A 19,361-nucleotide genomic window follows, 5' to 3' on the forward strand; every position below is an offset into this window, starting at 1 on the left:
ACTGGAACCTAAAAGACACCCACCATGAGCGCCCACTACATTTGCCCAAGATGAGGCAAACTAATTATTATATATCTAATTTTTTGCATGTTATTTTGGCATTAATACGTCACGTTGCAAACAACGTCAAAAAAATATATCATATCATATATATCATTTGCTGTGGCGGATTTAGGTATAGGCAACATGGGCAGCAGCTCAGGGCGCCCACTCTGACAAGGTTAATTGACCCACATTGATGTGACGTGCAAATGAGCGTATTTACAGAGGATAAGAGAGGTAATATATAATCTATGGACATTTAGGACTATATCATGATGTTGGTGTCAAATTATCAGGAGCAATAGAAAAAATAATTACGTGAACAAATTGGGAAGAATGACAGGTCCAAAAACCACATGCCCGTAATGTGAATGAGAATATTATTTTAGAATAGTGTGAATGTTATGATAATGATTGGCTGGGGTTATGAGAACATGGGACGAGAATGACCTGCATACTGTGGTTTACTGTGGGTGATGTGGTCACTGACCTCAGCCAGAACTCTGGTCCTCTCTGTAACTCCACCACTTCCCTGCTGGTAGCACTCCCTTGCCTTGGAATACAAAAAGGTCAACATGTCTGTATGCTTGTCCCCCCACCCCAAATAAGACAATTAGTTGTGCCTCTGCATTGCTGACTAACACATACCACAGCAACAAAATACTGTATACTGGTATTGGATATTCTATTTTATAAACCGGTTGGTTCGAGCCCTGAATGCTGATTGGCTGAAAGCAGTGGCATGTCAGACCATATACCATGGTTATGACTAGGGTTGTGGCCGTCATGAAGTTTTGTCAGCCGGTGATTGTCAAGCAAATACCTGTCGGTCTCACGGTAATTGACCATTGATGCAAATGAGTGATAGAAAACCAATCACGCAAATGTCACCACTCCGATTTCCAGGGCGCCTGCACAAAAAAATCGTAATGGTGACATTTGTGAGATCGGCTTTCTATCACTCATTTGCACATCACGTTAATGATATCATGTCAATGTGTGGGACTGTGGGTCAATGAACCTTGTCAGGGTGGGCGCCCTGATTCTAGTTTGTGAGCTAGGCAGGCTACTGCCTGGGAAGGTCTCCCCACTGGAAGCCCAGTGTAGGGGGGCGGGGGTAGGTTGACCTCAGGTCTCCCCACTGGAAGCCCGAGGTAGAGGGAGAGGGGGAATCTATCAAATAGCGCACCTCTAACTCTGTACAGTACAAGCAATTAGTAAAATGTCACACTACGAAATTCTACCAAATAAACCACAATTCATTCATAATACTGTGAATATATAGTTTCATTTGCATTTTTTTCTGGTTTGTGTGAAATCGTTAAGAATAATATAAAACCAGTCTGCACACCACCAAGGTGAATGGGTTTAGTTGTGACTCTTGGTTGACAGTGTTGGGGGATGGGTAATGTAGTCATGACTCTTGGTTGACAGTGTTGGGGGATGGGTAATGCAGTCGTGACTCTTGGTTCACTGTGTTGGGATGGGTAATGTAGTCGTGACTCTTGGTTGACAGTGTTGGGGGATGGGTAATGTGGTCGTGACTCTTGGTTGACAGTGTTGGGGGATGGGTAATGTAGTCGTGACTCTTGGTTGACAGTGTTGGGGGATGGGTAATGTAGTTGTGACTCCTGGTTGACAGTGTTGGGGGATGGGTAATGTATTGATGCTCGAGTGCCAAATCAACACAAATTTGTTTCTATTTGTCTTTGTTACTTTTTGATATTTAAGAGTCTTATTTTTGTATTTAATTTTTACATTTATATAACTTTAAATGTTATAATTCAGAAGGTGAATTCACCAATTTGTAAGTCGCTCTGGATAAGAGCGTCTGCTAAATGACTTAAATGTAAATGTAATAATTATTTATTTGTGTTGTTCCAAATGTCTGAATACAAATGACAGTTAGTGCAGAATGGTGTTATTTTTGGGGGGGCGGGGAGACTGAAGGGGGGGGAGGGGGTTCGCCCAGGGAGCCATGCAAGCTAGACACGAACCGCCATTGTCAGAGTTAATAAAGCCGCATACAAATATGGTCTCTTTTTTGTTTTCCTGAGTAAGGCAGATCCAAAATGCAGGTGTTTCAGCCAGCTCAGTGCTTTCTGTGGTGGCGGGGCAGGCCAGCAGATAATAGGAGCATTGCGCTGTGATTGGCTGAGTGTTCTGTCACTCATGGGAACACTACGTCACCTCCAATTCTATAGGGAGAGCTCTAAAATTCTTTCCCCTTGGGTGCTGCCTTAGAGTTAAATTAGAAGTGCCCCTCATAGAAGGCTCCAGGTTATTTGACACAGATAAAATGGAATCAAATCACGTTATATCTACAGTAGCTTTGATTGGACTGATCATGTCAACATCATACTTCCAAAATATTAGCTAGCAGTCATCATCATGAATCAACTCAACAATCTACTGGCAAATCCTTTTCAAACCTTGTCATATGAAGATAAATAATTAAAATAAATTATAGATAAAACAAATCGGTGCTCATCAGCCATTGGACATAAACATTACACAACAAGTTGGAAATCGCAAATTCCACAATGAGTGGTTTGCAAAGCAATCATATTAGCTATACATTGAAGTTGGCCATGCCGTCAATGAAACAAAACAACTGTTAAATCAGGACTGCAAAATCGGACTTTTGTGAGTTCAAGACAACTGGGAACTCGGGGAAAAATGAGCTACGACTGGGAAAATACGTTTTGAACTTTCATGCAACTTGGAATTGTAAATAGCGAACTCGGGCCTCTTTCTAGAGCTACGACCTGAAGATCAATGAAGTCATCATGATTCAACTTTTTTTGTTGGAGTTCCCAGTAAATCCAGAGAATGCCAGACTTTGATGACAAAATTTCCCCACGAAGGACCGCCGCCGTCCTGTTCAAGTGAGCACAGTCCAAAAATGTCTTGTATGCTGCTGCATAAATTATGTAATATACCAGGCAGATATGTATACTGTAGCTAAGAAAGTAATATGTGTATGTTGTGTATTAAGCTGTTAGTAGCCCATGTGCATCACCCTAATAATTTTTTCAATTTTCACCTCTTAATTTAGCCTACTGTTCTGACTTGGTGGTGCACATGTAGCCTATAAACTGTTTTTGAGAAATGTAATCATTGAAAATTGTAAAAGCATTCATTGTCCGATTATACATCCCCTTTATTTATCCTACGGTTCTGACTTGGTGTACAGGGAGAACACTGCAAGATGGCCCATGTTCTGAATTCTGTCGCTGTACATTTCAAAAGTTCTGAACAAATAGCTATACTATGTCTGTCCTAGCTCGCTCATTGTCTTAATCGGAATTGCGGTTTGCCTCTTATCCGCTTGTCGTTCCCTTATGCCATAGCTCGTACATCTCAATTGTCAATAGAAACCACATTTGTTTAAGCAAGTCAGCCATATCAGCTATGTTTTTTTAAAGGCAGTAAGTGAGGCTGAATGAACTGTTTCGTTGCCAGACAAGGCTCTGCTGATAGCCAGGTGTAGCAGTGGTAACGTGTTGGGACAGCTTTATGTAGGCCCTAACAGGTTGTGTCTTCCGCATTTAACCCAACCCCTTTGAATGAACCTGCTTAAAAGTTATGAATTCCAAAGTTACTTTTGGATTTTTATATTAATGTTTCATCATGTACCCTGACATAGCAAACATTGCTGGCAATCAATCTCAGCCGACTTTGTAAGTATTTCCACTTTTCTATATGGTACAATTATTTTCGTTAAAATGGCTGCATGCATGTTTAATTTCACCTTTCCAGACATTTCATGAGCCTTACCAGATCAAAAAGACAAAATAAACGTCCCCATCAAATCCACATCAGTAATATTCTACAACTTCTTATTTGTAAAAATAATATCCGTTTAATTATCTCCATTACAAATATGGCAATTAGCAAACTTAACCCTGCATGTAAAACATATGGGCATTCAAATCTGTATTTTATAATTACAATGTATGTAAATACATTAATTCAACCACGCCAACAAAGCCTACGAATGCAAACAAATATGATATGAAACATATGACAGTTGAAGTCAGAACAATACAGATGTCTCTCTATGTGTCTGCTTAAACAGACCGTTTAGAATCATTTAAGGACTTTGGTATATTGGTTGTAGTCAGGATGTAACCCACTGCTTGCCTTCTCATAGCAGGTGTCATACCATGTAAATAATATCATTGCACATAATGTATCGCTATATAAAGTTCAGTAAGCTAATGGTAGATAATGCCATACTGTGTATATCTCAGTATGCGCCGATGGCAGACTCTGGGATATTGGTGGCGTGCATGTCTCGAGTCATGTTGGACTTCTCCTTTAGCTTGGCCTGCAGTAGTGTGTGCTCTACCACTCCAATCCGAATGTCCATCTGAACAATCTCCTGCTTGAGCTTGGTCAGACTCTGCTTGATTTTCACCACCGGGGCTGTAATTCAAAAAGCTCAAAGGGTAAGAAAAGTAATAATATCAAACATTTTCAAAAACAATTTGTCACGATCATTACACATGAATAGATTCCAAAATAAATCATGTTTTTAATGATCCAACAACTTGATTTCATAACCTTTCTTCAATAGATTCAATGATAAGAGAACTGTCACTATATACATTTTAAATCCAGAACTGTTGCTTCACCCATCAAGAGCCCAGAAAATAGGTTTGCAAAGTGCCCAATTTAAAAAGCATACATTTGAGGTACTTTCCGATTGTATTGAATGACAGAGGGTGACAGCGGGGAAAGGGAAAGAGAGGCAGTGTCAAAGGGCAGTAGGCCAGATTCTAACATATATACCGACACCGTAGACGTGTGTGCCGGAGGCCAGGCCACAGCAAGGTGCCCAGCCTAATGACGTATGTCACACAATAGGATGTGACGTCCCTGTGTAGATGTTTTCATTTACAGACTCACCTCCATCAGACATACTGCTGCCCTTCTCCTCCATCTCCTGCTTCACCTTCTCCAACTCCTCTGTGATCTAGGTTAGAACGAGACAGCACTGAGATAGTTGACATCAAAACTCATCTGTCATCTATGGCACTAAGAAGTATCTACAGAGGATAAGAGATAGGTAGTATTTTTTGCATGTTATTTTGGCATTAATACGTGCCACATATCAGTTTGCAAACAACGTACAAAAAATATATATACATTTTTATATAAAGGTATAGGCAACATGGGCAGCCGCTCAGGGCGCCCACTCCGACCCACAGTCCCACACGGTAACATGATATCATTGACGTGACGTGCAAATGAGCGTATTTACAGAGGATAAGAGATAGGTAATATATAATCTATGGACATTTAGGACTATATCATGATGTTGGTGTCAAATTATCAGGAGCAATAGAAAAAATAATTACGTGAACAAATTGGGAAGAATGACAGGTCCAAAAACCACATGCCCGTAATGTGAATGAGAATATTATTTTAGAATAGTGTGAATGTTATGATAATGATTGGCTGGGGTTATGAGAACATGGGATGAGAATGACCTGCATACTGTGGTTTACTGTGGGTGACGTGGTCACTGACCTCAGCCAGAACTCTGGTCCTCTCTGTAACTCCACCACTTCCCTGCTGGTAGCACTCCCGTGCCTTGGAATACAAAAAGGTCAACATGTCTGTATGCTTGTCCCCCCACCCCAAATAAGACAATTAGTTGTGCCTCTGCATTGCTGACTAACACATACCACAGCAACAAAATACTGTATACTGGTATTGGATATTCTATTTTATAAACCGGTTGGTTCGAGCCCTGAATGCTGATTGGCTGAAAGCAGTGGCATGTCAGACCATATACCATGGTTATGACTAGGGTTGTGGCGGTCATGAAGTTTTGTCAGCCGGTGATTGTCAAGCAAATACCTGTCGGTCTCACAGTAATTGACCGTTAATTAACATAAACACATTTAGCATCTCCTGGCTACCACACACAGCCTACAAGCCATTTAAAAAGTCTAATAAGTTCATGTAATATAGCCTACACCTTCACAATAAATCCATTATTTATTTTAGACAGGTCTAAAGAAGCATGATATTTGAGAACATTTGGTCTATTTCAGAAGAAAATATCAAACTCTGTGTTGTCCTTATGTTAGGTCCTGGTGTGGCTATGCCAAATGGCTGACGGCTACACTAGTTCATTTAGCAAAGAATATTTGCTTATAACTCCGTGGCATTATTTTATAGTATGAAGAAAACAACTGAACAAAGCTGAATAAAATAGAAATATTTTCTCTAAACGATGGAGTTTTGAGGGAGTGCTGCTATTCTGTGTTGAGTGGTCAATAAAGAAATAGGTACTCCTATATCCTTAGAGTTATTCATTTAGTTGTTCTACAAACGTTGGGCTATATGGGGCGGCAGTGTAGCCTAGTGGTTAGAGCGTTGGACTAGTATCCGGAAGGTTGCAAGTTCAAACCCCCGAGCTGACAAGGTACAAATCTGTCATTCTGAACAGGCAGTTAACCCACTGTTCCCAGGCCGTCATTGAAAATAAGAATTTGTTCTTAACTGACTTGCCTGGTTAAATAAAGGTAAAAAAAAATATATGTTTTGGTGTTTAATACATTGTAAGGCTGCATGATGAGACTTTCAAGTCACTTGAAAAGGCATGAGCTCTGCTTAGTTTTTTTTTGCGCAGGCTGTACACACTCCAATAGAGTCTCATTCACAATTTGACAAGCACTTGATAATGCCTCGAATTTCACGGCGACATCCCATTCATGCCTTTCGCGGCTACGGAGTGCTGCGTTGTGCCCTTCTCGCTGAGTGTGCTGCACAATCCGAAGTGCCTCTCTGTCACGTGTGCCTTTCCAAATCATGTCTGATCAATTGAATTTACCACAGGTAGACTCCAAGTTGTAGAAACATCTCAAAAGAAACAGGGTGCACCTGAGCTCAATTTAGTCTCATAGCAAAGGGTCTGAATACTTATTTAAATAAGGTATCTCTTTTGTGTTTTTAATAAATTTTCTAAAATGTATAAAAATCGGTTTTCGCTTTGTCATTATGGGGTATTGTGTGTAGATTGCTGAGGATTTCTATTTATTTAATCCATTTAACAATAAGACTAAGGTAACAAAATATGGAAAAGGTGAAGGGGTCTGCATACTTTCCTAATGCACTGTACATGTAGGTAGGGGTAAAGGGGCAAAGCAGACAGCACATTTTCTTGCTTTTAAAATGTATTGGATCGCCAGGGGCTCCAACACTAAGATATTATTAACAAAAGATGCATGTGTTTAGTGAGTCTGCCAGAGGCAGTAGGGATGACCACATGTTCTCTTGATAGTTGCATGAATTTGACCACAATCCAGTCCTGCTAAGACATTCAAAATGTAACAAGTAATTTTGGCTGTTAGGGAAACTGTATGGAGTAAAAAGTAGTCAAAATATACAGTACTAGTCAATAGTTTGGACACACTTACTCATTCAATGGTTTTTCTTTATTTTTACTATTTTCTACATTGTAAAATAATAGTGATGACATCCAAACTATGAAATAACACATATGGAATCATGTAGTAACCAAAAAAAGTGTTAAACAAACCAAAATATATCTTATATTTCAGATTCATCAAAGTAACCAACCAATCATCAAGCGCTATGATGAAACTGGCTCTCATGAGGACCGCCACACGAAAGGAAGACCCAGGGTTACCTCTGCTGCATAGTTCATCAGATTTACCAGCCTCAGAAATTGCAGCCCAAATAAATGCTTCACAGAATTCAAGTAACAGACACATCAACATCAACTGTTTAGAGGAGACTGAGTGAATCAGGCCTTCCTGGTCGAATTGATGCAAAAAAACACTACTATAGGACACCAAGAAGAAGAGACTTGCTTGGGCTAAGAATCACAAGCAATGGACATTAGACCGGTGGAAATCTGTCCTTGCGTCTGATGAGTCTAAATTTGAGATTTTTGATTCCTACCGCCGTTTTTGTGAAACGCAGAGTAGGTGAACGGATGATCTCTGCATGTGTATTTCCCACTGTGAAGCATGGAGGAAGAGGTGTTATGGTGTGGGGGTGCTTTGTTGGTGACACTGTCTGTGATTTATTTAGAATTCAAGGCACACTTAACCAGCATGGCTACCACAGCATTCTGCAGCCATTCTATCTGGTTTGAGCTTATTGGGACTATCATTTGTTTTTCAACAGGACAATGACCCAACACACCTTCAGGCTGTGTAAGGACTATTTGACCAAGAAGGAGAGTGATGGAGTGCTGCATCAGTTTCCCTGGCCTACACAATCACCCGACCTCAACCCAAAAGCGTGGCCACTTTGAAGAATCTCAAATATAAAATATATGGTTACTACATGATTCCATATGTGTTATTTCATAGTTTTGATGTCTTCCCTATTATTCTATAATGTAGAAAATAGTCCAAATAAAAAACAACCCTTGAATGAGTAGGTGTCTCCAAACGTTTGACTGGTACTGTAAATAGTGAAGTAAAGTACAGATACCCCCTTAAACTACTTAAGTAGTACTTTAAATCATTTTTACTTAAGTACTTTACACCACTGTATGGATGCTTACCTCGCTGAGTTTGGACTGGGCGCTGCGGTAGTCCTGGATAAGGTGTTCCAGCTGGTTGTTGATGTATTTCTCTCTGCTGCCCACCTTCTCCAGTGTCTTACCGATCTCCTCCTGCAGCTTGTCTAAGTAGCCCTACCAAATAGGTACACATAGCAGCTTTCGCTCTATAATACATTACTAACATACTCATTTTAAGGTAATAGAATGACATGAGAGGTTGGCTGTGTGATAGGTGCTAGTCTTGTCAGTGAGACTCAGATAAAGTAGCTTATTCATGTGTTGCATGTTTTGTCACAATATTGTTTTGAACATTCGTTATGGACTAATGCCCGACTAAGCATTCTATTCAATGCATCGTCAATGAGCGCTGATAAAGACCATCAAAAGCGCATTACAGTGGCTTGGAAATACAATTATATTCTAAAGGAGTCAAATAATTAGTGGGGAAACATTTTGATGTCATCAGATTGACTTTAAATGCAGTATAACGTTAGCTAGCTAGCTAAGATTGAGGGTAAACCACTAGATTTTAGCTAGCTAACGTTAGCATTTCCAGCTATTTCTACAAATTTTGCTAGCTAATAACAACATTACCATCCATCTGTCTAAAGTAAATTAGATGACATGATATTGCTGGCAAAATTGTTTCCTACTAAATATTTTACTACTTTAGCAACGTCATCTTAATTCCACGTACTATAGTTTAATTTAGACTAAACAGTAGTTTAGTCTAGATGGTATCAAAGTGATGTAACCTAGACAGAGAAAACTGAATCCAACTGTAAAGGACTAAAGTCCACCTTGGCCTCCTTGAGAGATGATTTGATCCCGTCTTTGTGCTGATGCATTTGGTCCACGTGGATCCTCCAGTCCTAGTAGTGGACATAGTCTTGTTACAAACACATCATGTTTTAGGCGATTGCTCGACCCTGCATTGATTTTGAGAGAGCAATGCCAGAATTGACAGCTGTAGCAATCTTTACCTTGTGGTCTGTTCTGATTGTGACCTTCAGTTGTGGGAGAACCCGCTCGACCTCTAGATTCCACTCGGCAGCGTCCATGTTTGATTCCAGTATATTGTCTGGCTTTGAAGATAGTCTGGCCTCCTGTGAGAGGGAAGGAGTTAGCGTTAGGAATGATAGTATGTACACTGTGAGAGGGAAGGAGTTAGCGTTAGGAATGATAGTATGTACACTGTGAGGGGGAAGGAGTTAGCGTTAGGAATGATAGTATGTACACTGTGAGGGGGAAGGAGTTAGCGTTAGGAATGATAGTATGTACACTGTGAGAGGGAAGGAGTTAGCGTTAGGAATGATAGTATGTACACTGTGAGAGGGAAGGAGTTAGCGTTAGGAATGATAGTATGTACACTGTGAGAGGGAAGGAGTTAGCGTTAGGAATGATAGTATGTACACTGTGAGAGGGAAGGAGTTAGCGTTAGGAATGATAGTATGTACACTGTGAGAGGGAAGGAGTTAGCGTTAGGAATGATAGTATGTACACTGTGAGAGGGAAGGAGTTAGCGTTAGGAATGATAGTATGTACACTGTGAGAGGGAAGGAGTTAGCGTTAGGAATGATAGTATGTACACTGTGAGGGGGAAGGAGTTAGCGTTAGGAATGATAGTATGTACACTGTGAGGGGAAGGAGTTAGCGTTAGGAATGATAGTATGTACACTGTGAGAGGGAAGGAGTTAGCGTTAGGAATGATAGTATGTACACTGTGAGAGGGAAGGAGTTAGCGTTAGGAATGATAGTATGTACACTGTGAGAGGGAAGGAGTTAGCGTTAGGAATGATAGTATGTACACTGTGAGAGGGAAGGAGTTAGCGTTAGGAATGATAGTATGTACACTGTGAGAGGGAAGGAGTTAGCGTTAGGAATGATAGTATGTACACTGTGAGAGGGAAGGAGTTAGCGTTAGGAATGATAGTATGTACACTGTGAGAGGGAAGGAGTTAGCGTTAGGAATGATAGTATGTACACTGTGAGAGGGAAGGAGTTAGCGTTAGGAATGATAGTATGTACACTGTGAGGGGGAAGGAGTTAGCGTTAGGAATGATAGTATGTACACTGTGAGGGGGAAGGAGTTAGCGTTAGGAATGATAGTATGTACACTGTGAGAGGGAAGGAGTTAGCGTTAGGAATGATAGTATGTACACTGTGAGAGGGAAGGAGTTAGCGTTAGGAATGATAGTATGTACACTGTGAGAGGGAAGGAGTTAGCGTTAGGAATGATAGTATGTACACTGTGAGAGGGAAGGAGTTAGCGTTAGGAATGATAGTATGTACACTGTGAGAGGGAAGGAGTTAGCGTTAGGAATGATAGTATGTACACTGTGAGAGGGAAGGAGTTAGCGTTAGGAATGATAGTATGTACACTGTGAGAGGGAAGGAGTTAGCGTTAGGAATGATAGTATGTACACTGTGAGAGGGAAGGAGTTAGCGTTAGGAATGATAGTATGTACACTGTGAGAGGGAAGGAGTTAGCGTTAGGAATGATAGTATGTACACTATGAGGGAATGAGCAAGACCTAAAAAAAAAAGATAAACATTTATTTTATTTTTGTTTGAGTCCACTGGTGACTAGCCTTTCTACATCTACAGACAGGGAACTGCATAGAAATGAAAAATCGGACTTGAAATCAGCAGTAGCCTACATTAACCACACATGAAAAAGACAATACAGCAGCACATCTACTGTATGTGTAGTAACAAAGTATCCACAATCTCCACCATTACAGTTCATTGTTCGAATCCAGCTATTAGCATAACATTACAGCAACTCACACTTTGATTGGTCCTTGATTTAAGTGCCTCTAGATCCATGACGTTCTCTTCCTCACAGTCGTCTGGTTCCTCCTTTATTAAGGGATTGATTTTTAAATAGACATATTTTAAAAAGTGACGAGTACAATATATACAAATAGGCCTATCACCAAGAGACACTTCGATGGGGATACCCACTGTCATCTCCTCTTCCACTTTACTGAGAGTCAGCTCTGCATCATCCTCTATCACAGACTCTTCTTCCATCTCCTCTGTAGGGTAGTTTGGTCTGGGAAAAGACAGGAGAATAGGGATTGCACTAGGCCAGCTATGTTCAACTTTGCTGATCAGGGATTACATTAGATTTTATTTTGATTGTTTAGTGTCACCATCAGCAATCGTTTTGGTAGTTTTGTTGGAAACAATCCGTGCATATGGTCATGTTTAGATATACAAGGTAACGGTGATCATTTCATAACGAGGACAGCAATCACTTTAGCGAGTCGCACTGCATGGCCAAAGAGGGAAGAGCTGAGGAGCTCACTCCATAGAAACTTCTAAACTGTCAAATCCATTTGACTTTGAGACGGGGGTGAAATTGTTATAGACATTTTTAAAAGACCAATATTGACACATTACTAGCGCAAACACTTTCAAACTGCCAAAATGACAAGTTAATTAGTGGGTAATAGTGGTTTTTAGATCAAACGTAGGGGGACAAAAGGCATACATTAACCAATGACTTATATACAGTGCAGTTTGAAAGTATTTATACCCATTCCCCTTTCCACATTTTGTTACGTTACAGTATTATTCTAAAATTTATGTCATCGTTTTTTCCTCGTCAATCTACACACAATACCCTATAATGACAAAGCAAAAACATGTTAAACATTTTATATTAAAACACAACTGAAATACCTTATTTACATAAGTATTCAGACCCTTTGCTATGAGCCTCGAAATTGAGCTCAGGTGCATACTACACTGCTCAAAACAACAAAGGGAACACTGAAATAACACATCCTAGATCTGAATGAATGAAATATTCTTATTAAATACTTTTGTCTTTACATAGTTGAATGTGCTGACAACAAAATCACACAAAAATGATCAATGGAAATCAAATGTATTAACCCACGGAGGTCTTGATTTGGAGTCACACTCAAAATTAAAGTGGAAAACCACACTACAGGCTGATCCAACTTTGATGTAATGTACTTAAAACAAGTCAAAATGAGGCTCAGTAGTGTGTGTGGCCTCCACGTGCCTGTATGACCTCCCTACAACGCCTGGGCATGCTCCTGATGAGGTGGCAGATGGTCTCCTGAGGGATCTCCTCCCAGACCTGGACTAAAGCATCCGTCAACTCCTGGACAGTCTGTGGTGCAACGTGGCGTTGGTGGATGGAGCGAGACATGATGTCCCAGATGTGCTCAATTGGATTCAGGTCTGGGGAACGGGCGGGCCAGTCCATAGCATCAATGCCTTCCTCTTGCAGGAACTGCTGACACACTCCAGCCACATGAGGTCTAGCATTGTCTTGCATTAGGAGGAACCCAGGGCCAACCGCACCAGCATATGGTCTCACAAGGGGTCTGAGGATCTTATCTCTGTAACCTAATGGCAGTCAGGCTACCTTTGGCGAGCACATGGAGGGCTGTGCGGCCCCCCAAAGAAATGTCACCCCACACCATGACTGACCCACTGCCAAACCGGTCATGCTGGAGGATGTTGCAGGCAGCAGAACGTTCTCCACGGCGTCTCCAGACTCTGTCACGTCTGTCACATGTGCTCAGTGTGAACCTGCTTTCATCTGTGAAGAGCACAGGGCGCCAGTGTCGAATTTGCCAATCTTGGTGTTCTCTGGCAAATGCCAAACGTCCTGCACTGTGTTGGGCTGTAAGCACAACCCCCACCTGTGGACGTCGGGCCCTCATACCACCCTCATGGAATTGGTTTCTGACCGTTTGAGCAGACACATGCACATTTGTGGCCTGCTGGAGGTCATTTTGCAGGGCTCTGGCAGTGCTCCTCCTGCTCCTCCTTGCACAAAGGCAGAGGTAGCGGTCCTGCTGCTGGGTTGTTGCCCTCCTAAGTCCTCCTCCACGTCTCCTGATGTACTGGCCTGTCTCCTGGTAGCGCCTCCATGCTCTGGACACTACGCTGACAGACACAGCAAACCTTCTTGCCACAGCTCCCATTGATTTGCCATCCTGGATGAGCTGCACTACCTGAGCCACTTGTGTGGGTTGTAGACTACCACTAGAGTGAAAGCACCGCCAGCATTCAAAAGTGACCAAAACATCAGCCAGGAAGCATAGGAACTGAGAAGTGGTCTGTTGTCACCCCCTGCAGAACCACTCCTTTATTGGGGGTGTCTTGCTGATTGTCTATAATTTCCACCTGCTGTCTATTCCATTTGCACAACAGCATGTGAAATGCATTGTCAATCAGTGTTGCTTCCTAAGTGGATAGTTTGATTTCAGAGAAATGTAATTGACTTGGAGTTACATTGTGTTGTTTAACTGTTCCCTTTATTTTTTTGAGCAGTGTATTTCCATTGATCACCCTTGATGTTTCTACAACTTGATTGGAGTCCACCTGTGGGAAAATCAATTGAGTGGACATGCATGGTTTGGAAAGGCACACACCTGTCTATATAAGGTCCCACAGTTGACAGTGCATGTCAGCGCAAAATCCAAGGCATGAGGTCAAAAGGAATTGTCCATAGAGATCTGAGACAGGATTGTATCGAGGCAGAGATCTGAGGAAGGGTAACAAAACATGTCTGCAGCATTGAAGGTCCCCAAGAACACAGTGGCCTCCATCATTCTTAAATGGAAGAAGTTTGGAACCACAAAGACTCTTCCTAGAGCTGGCTACACAATTAACTGAGCAATCGAGGGAGAAGGGCCTAGGTCAGGAAAGTGACCAAGAGATGGGAAAGCCTTCCAGAAGGACAACCATCTCTGCAGCACTCCTCAGTAAAAAAAAACACATGACAGCCCACTTGGAGTTTGCCAAAAGGCACCTAAAGGACTCTCAGACCATGACAAACAAGATTCTCTGGTCTGATGAAACCAAGATTTAACTCCTTGGCCTGAAAGCCAAGCGTCACGTCTGGAGGAAACCTGGCACCATCCCTTCAGTGAAGCACGGTGGTGGCAGCATCATGCTGTGGGGATGTTATTCATAATCAGGGACTGGGAGACTAGTCCGGATCCAGGGAAAGATGAACAGAGCAAAGTACAGAGAGATCCTTGATGAAAAACTGTTCCAGATCGCTCAGGACCTCAAACTGGGGCGAACGTTCACCTTCCAATAGGACAACGACCCAATGCACATAGCCAGCACAACGCAGGAGTGCCTTTGGAACAAGTCTCTGAATGTCCTTGAGTGGCCCAGCCAGAGCCCGGACTTGAAAACGATGGAACATCTCTGGAGAGACCTGAAAATAGCTGTGCAGCGACGCTCCCCATCCAACCTCACAGAGCAGCTTGAGAGGGTCTGCAGAGAAGAAGGGGAGAAACTCCCCAAATACAGGTGTGCCAAGCTTGTAAATTCAAACCCAAGTAGACTTGAGGCTGTAATTGCTCCCAAAGGTGCTTCAACAAAGTACTGAGTAAAGGTTCTGAATTATTATTGTTATTAATTATTGAATGAATTATGTCAATGTGATATTTGCAAGAAAATCTAACAACCTGTTTTTCTTTGTCATTATGAGGTAGTGTGTAGATGGATAACTTTTTTTGTCATAAATTTTAGAATAAGGCTGTAATGTAAGAAAATGTGGAAAAAGTCAAGAGGTCTGAATAGTTTCCAAATGCACTGTATAAACTAGATAACTAATAGGGGGCACTGTTAAAGCCACCATTCCGCCAGCTTGGCACTCCCCCACCATTGTAAAAAATACTTTTGAAGTAATAGAAATTAATTTATTCATGTCTACATTTGTTTTTTGCCACATGTATTCTACTACAGATACATTCATGCATACTTTTGAAATGATATGTTAGCTTTACATACAAATACACACTACCGGTTTCAGTTTTAGAACACCTACTCATTCAAGGGTTTTTCTTTATTTTTTTACATTGTAGATTAATAGTGAAGACATCAAAATCATGTAGTAACTAAAAAAAAGTGTTAAACAAATTAAAATATATTTGATATTTGAGATTCTTCAAATGGCTTCACTTTGCCTCTATAGCTTTGCACACTCTTTGCATTCTCTCAACCAGCGTCATCTGATGCAGCACTCCATCGCTCTCCATCTTGGTAAAATAGCTCTTTACATTGCCTGGAGGTATGTTGGGTCATTGTCCTGTTGAAAAACAAATGAGTCCCGCTAAGCCCAAACCAGATGGGATGGCGTATCGGTGCAGAATGCTGTGGTAGCCATGCTAGTTAAGTTTGCCTTGAATTCGAAATAAAATCAGACAAAGATACCAGCAAAGCAGCCCCACACCATAACACCTCCTCCTCCTGATTTACGGTGGGAAATACACGTGCGGAGATCATCTGTTCACCCACACGGCGTCTCACAAAGACACGGCGGTTAGAACCAAACATCTCACATTTGGACTCCAGACCAAAGGAAGCATTTCCATACATCTAATGTCCATTGCTCGTGTTTCTTGACCCAAGCCAGTCTCTTCTTTTTATTGGTGTCCTTTAGTAGTGTTTTCTTGAGGTAATTCGACCATGAAAGCCTGATTCATGCAGTCTCTTCTGAATAGTTGATGTCTAGATATCTCTTTTATGGGTTGCCATTTCTGAGGCTGGGAACTCTAATGAACTTATCCTCTGCAGCAGAGGTAACTCTGGGTCTTCCATTCATGTGGCAGTCCTCATGAGAGCCAGTTTCATCATAGTGCGATGGTTTTTGCGACTGCATTTGAAAAAACTTTCAAAGTTCTTGAAACTTTCTGTATTTACTGACCTTCATGTCTTAAAGTAATGATGGACTGTCGTTTCTCTTTGCTTATTTTAGCTGTTCCTGCCATAATATGGACTTGGTATTTTACCAAATAGGGCTATCTTCTGTATAACGGATTGTCTCAAAGGCATTAAGGAAAGAAATTACACAAATTAACTTTTAAGAAGGCACACCTGTTAAATGAAATGTATTCCAGGTGACTACCTCATGAAGCTTGTTGAGAGAATGCCAAGAGTGAACAAAGGGTGGCTATTTGAAAAAGCTCAAATATAAAATATATTTTGGTTTCTTTAACACTTTGTTGGTTACTACACGATTCCACGTGTTATTTCCTAGTTTTGAGGTCTTCACTATTATTCTACAATGTAGAAAATCCTAAAGATAAAGAAAAACCCTTGAATGAGTAGGTGTTCTAAAACTTTTGACCGGTAGTGTAAAACTTTCTTAAAGTATACTTTTTTTAGATTAGAATTTGTTCTTAACTGACTCACCTAGTTAAATAAAGGTTCAATAAAAAAAAGTAATAATCAGCAAACCAGAATGTATATAAATCATTGACATTAACTTACCTTCTCCAGGAAAACACTCTCTCCTTCAGAGCCTCTTCAGCCAGCCGATCCAGCACATAGCAAACATGTTCCCCTGAACCAGCTTTTAGTTTGGAGGGAGGAAAGTCTACCAGTCCTCCCTGAGTCAGGAGAGAGCAATATTTTGATCAAAGATACAATGTCTGAAATATGTCTTCTACTAAAGTTGGACCATCTAGCTTAGTATAGATCCTTGCAGTTTCACAGCAATGTCATGTGATACATTATGCAATGGACATGAAAAAAGGCCAAATACAGGTTGTTGATAAACAAATCCCCCTGTTGTCTGCAATTCAAAACGGTAGACAACAATGGGGACACCAACGTGTGCAGCATGTTGAGTTGTGCTTACAAAAGCTCTCAACTGTGAGAGAATGTTGGACACAGTGGCGTTGGGGTCGTCATACTCCTGAGGCTGCTCGAAGGGTCTCCCTGCTGCATTGATGAGCCAAGACGCAATTATGGTAAACATGAAGAATTGCTCCCCTGGATTTGATGGCATGTAGGCACTGGATGCAAAGTAATGCCTATATGGGGGAACAACGTATTACCTGACAATCTCTTACCAGAATTGACTGCAATGTATTTTGACAGTCATATTTAGCAGTTTGAACTGTAATGTCACTTTGGAAACTTTGCACATCAATAATAGCTAGCTAGATGCTACTTGCCAACCTGGATAGAGCTTTCATGTTGTGCTTTGCCAGAACTTCCTCTTCATAATCCAGAAGCTTCAATTTGTCCAGCAGGTCCTCCATAACCACGAACATTTGATATGCTGCTCCAGGACCCCGTTCATCGTCCCCTCGTCTATTGTCATCTACCATCTCTCTCTTGGCACTTCTTGCAGGCTAACAACAACCCGATTTGTGATTGACCAATTTTTTGATGCAGATCAGCGCAGTCTTCTTCAGCTTGTTTTGGTTACCATCTGTGTTGTCAAGCAACCCTAATATAGCCAGATAACGTTAGCTAGCTAAGTTAACAGTTCCTTGGTTAACTAAAAAGCCAGCTATAAAAAGCCAGCTATAGTTTTTGTCGGAACGATTATCTCTATATTAAATATATCCAGATGGTACCTGTGTATTGCGATGAATATTCAAGTAGTTGTATCAATAACTCTTGCACATATTTTGCTGGAGCAGGCGACATGCGTCCTAACGTAACTTTATTTGCGTCCTTACGTAACAACCTTTCGTTTACGTTCCAGTGCAGAGTTATCACGCGTGTCGAGGTTTTGCTGCCACCTACTGCAGTGGATGAAAAACTACTCCTGGAGAAATGAATAGAAACAGTTCAAATATACGTGAATTGTAAGGAGAGAGTATGAGGACTAAGCTGACTCTTAAACAGATCAAGCAACAACATTAAACTGAGTTGCGCTGCACAGAAGATCTCGACAACGACTTGAGAAGTGTTTAACATCAGCAGTAGGCTTATCCCACCACAACCTTATGATATATATGTGCAACATGACTGCAAGAGACGTCTGAAATACAGACCAATCCACCTTTTTTTCTGAACTAGAGGTGTTTGAATTTGTTGATCAAATGCGGAACATGATTGTTTTCAACAGAAAGACCAAAATGCAGGAATTTTCTACACCATCCGGGACATTGTGTGGGAAAAACACTAACCCTAACCTTTACCTTCACCCTAACACTAACCCTAACCTTAACCCTTCACCCTAACACTAACCCTAACCTAAACCCTTCACCCTAACACTAACCCTACCCTTCACCCTAACACTAACCCTAACCTTAACCCTTCACCCTAACCCTAACCCTAACCTTAACCCTTCACCCTAACACTAACCCTAACCTTTACCTTCACCCTAACACTAACCCTAACCTTAACCCTTCACCCTAACACTAACCCTAATCTAAACCCTAACACTAACCCTAACCCTACCCTTCACCCTAACACTAACCCTAACCTTAACCCTTCACCCTAACACTAACCCTAACCTTAACCCTTCACCCTAACACTAACCCTAACCTTAACCCTTCACCCTAACACTAACTCTAACCTTTACCCTTCACCCTAACACTAACCCTAACCTAAACCCTTCACCCTAACACTAACCCTAACCTTAACCCTTCACCCTAACACTAACCCTAACCTAAACCCTTCACCCTAACACTAACCTTAACCCCTCACCCTAACACTAACCCTAACCTTAACCCTTCACCCAAACACTAACCCTAACCTTAACCCTTCACCCTAACCCTAACCCTAACCTTAACCCTTCACCCTAACCCTAACCTTAACCCTTCACCCTTCACCCTAACACTAACCCTAACCTTAACCCTTCACCCTAACACTAACCTTAACCCCTCACCCTAACACTAACCCTAACCTTAACCCTTCACCCAAACACTAACCCTAACCTTAACCCTTCACCCTAACACTAACCCTAACCCTTCACCCTAACACTAACCCTAACCTTAACCCTTCACCCTAA

The 19,361-nt window shown here is 41.4% G+C and overlaps 1 protein-coding gene across 2 annotated transcripts; it reads right to left on the bottom strand.

Moving 5' to 3' along the window:
• Positions 1–318: 318 nt before the first annotated feature.
• On the bottom strand, positions 319–18,070 carry ift57 (intraflagellar transport 57 homolog (Chlamydomonas)). Of its 2 annotated transcripts, XM_064942950.1 has the most exons (11): positions 17,573–18,070; positions 17,250–17,424; positions 16,880–16,998; positions 11,567–11,657; positions 11,390–11,461; positions 9,583–9,705; positions 9,400–9,471; positions 8,600–8,731; positions 5,581–5,643; positions 4,957–5,023; positions 3,864–4,473 (listed from the first exon to the last, which is right to left on the bottom strand). In XM_064942950.1, exons 1-11 carry the CDS (start codon positions 17,722–17,724, stop codon positions 4,295–4,297), a joined length of 1,245 nt encoding a protein of 414 aa, XP_064799022.1. In that variant the 5' UTR covers positions 17,725–18,070; the 3' UTR covers positions 3,864–4,294. The 2 variants fall into 2 exon arrangements, with proteins under 2 accessions (XP_064799031.1, XP_064799022.1); XM_064942959.1 differs by lacking the exons at positions 3,864–4,473; positions 4,957–5,023; positions 5,581–5,643 and adding an exon at positions 319–595.
• Positions 18,071–19,361: the final 1,291 nt, after the last annotated feature.

The sequence above is a fragment of the Oncorhynchus masou genome, chromosome 3 (genome assembly GCF_036934945.1).
Source record: "Oncorhynchus masou masou isolate Uvic2021 chromosome 3, UVic_Omas_1.1, whole genome shotgun sequence".
Lineage (NCBI taxonomy): Eukaryota > Metazoa > Chordata > Actinopteri > Salmoniformes > Salmonidae > Oncorhynchus > Oncorhynchus masou.

Coding starts and splice junctions, on each gene's coding strand:
- ift57 (XM_064942950.1), bottom strand. CDS start 17,724: ATGGTAGATGACAATAGACGAGGGGACGATGAACGGGGTCCTGGAGCA. Junction 11,658..16,879: donor AGAGTGTTTTCCTGGAGAAG/GTAAGTTAATGT, acceptor GTCTTTTCCCAG/ACCAAACTACCCTACAGAGG. Junction 4,474..4,956: donor CAGCAGTATGTCTGATGGAG/GTGAGTCTGTAA, acceptor TTTGAATTACAG/CCCCGGTGGTGAAAATCAAG.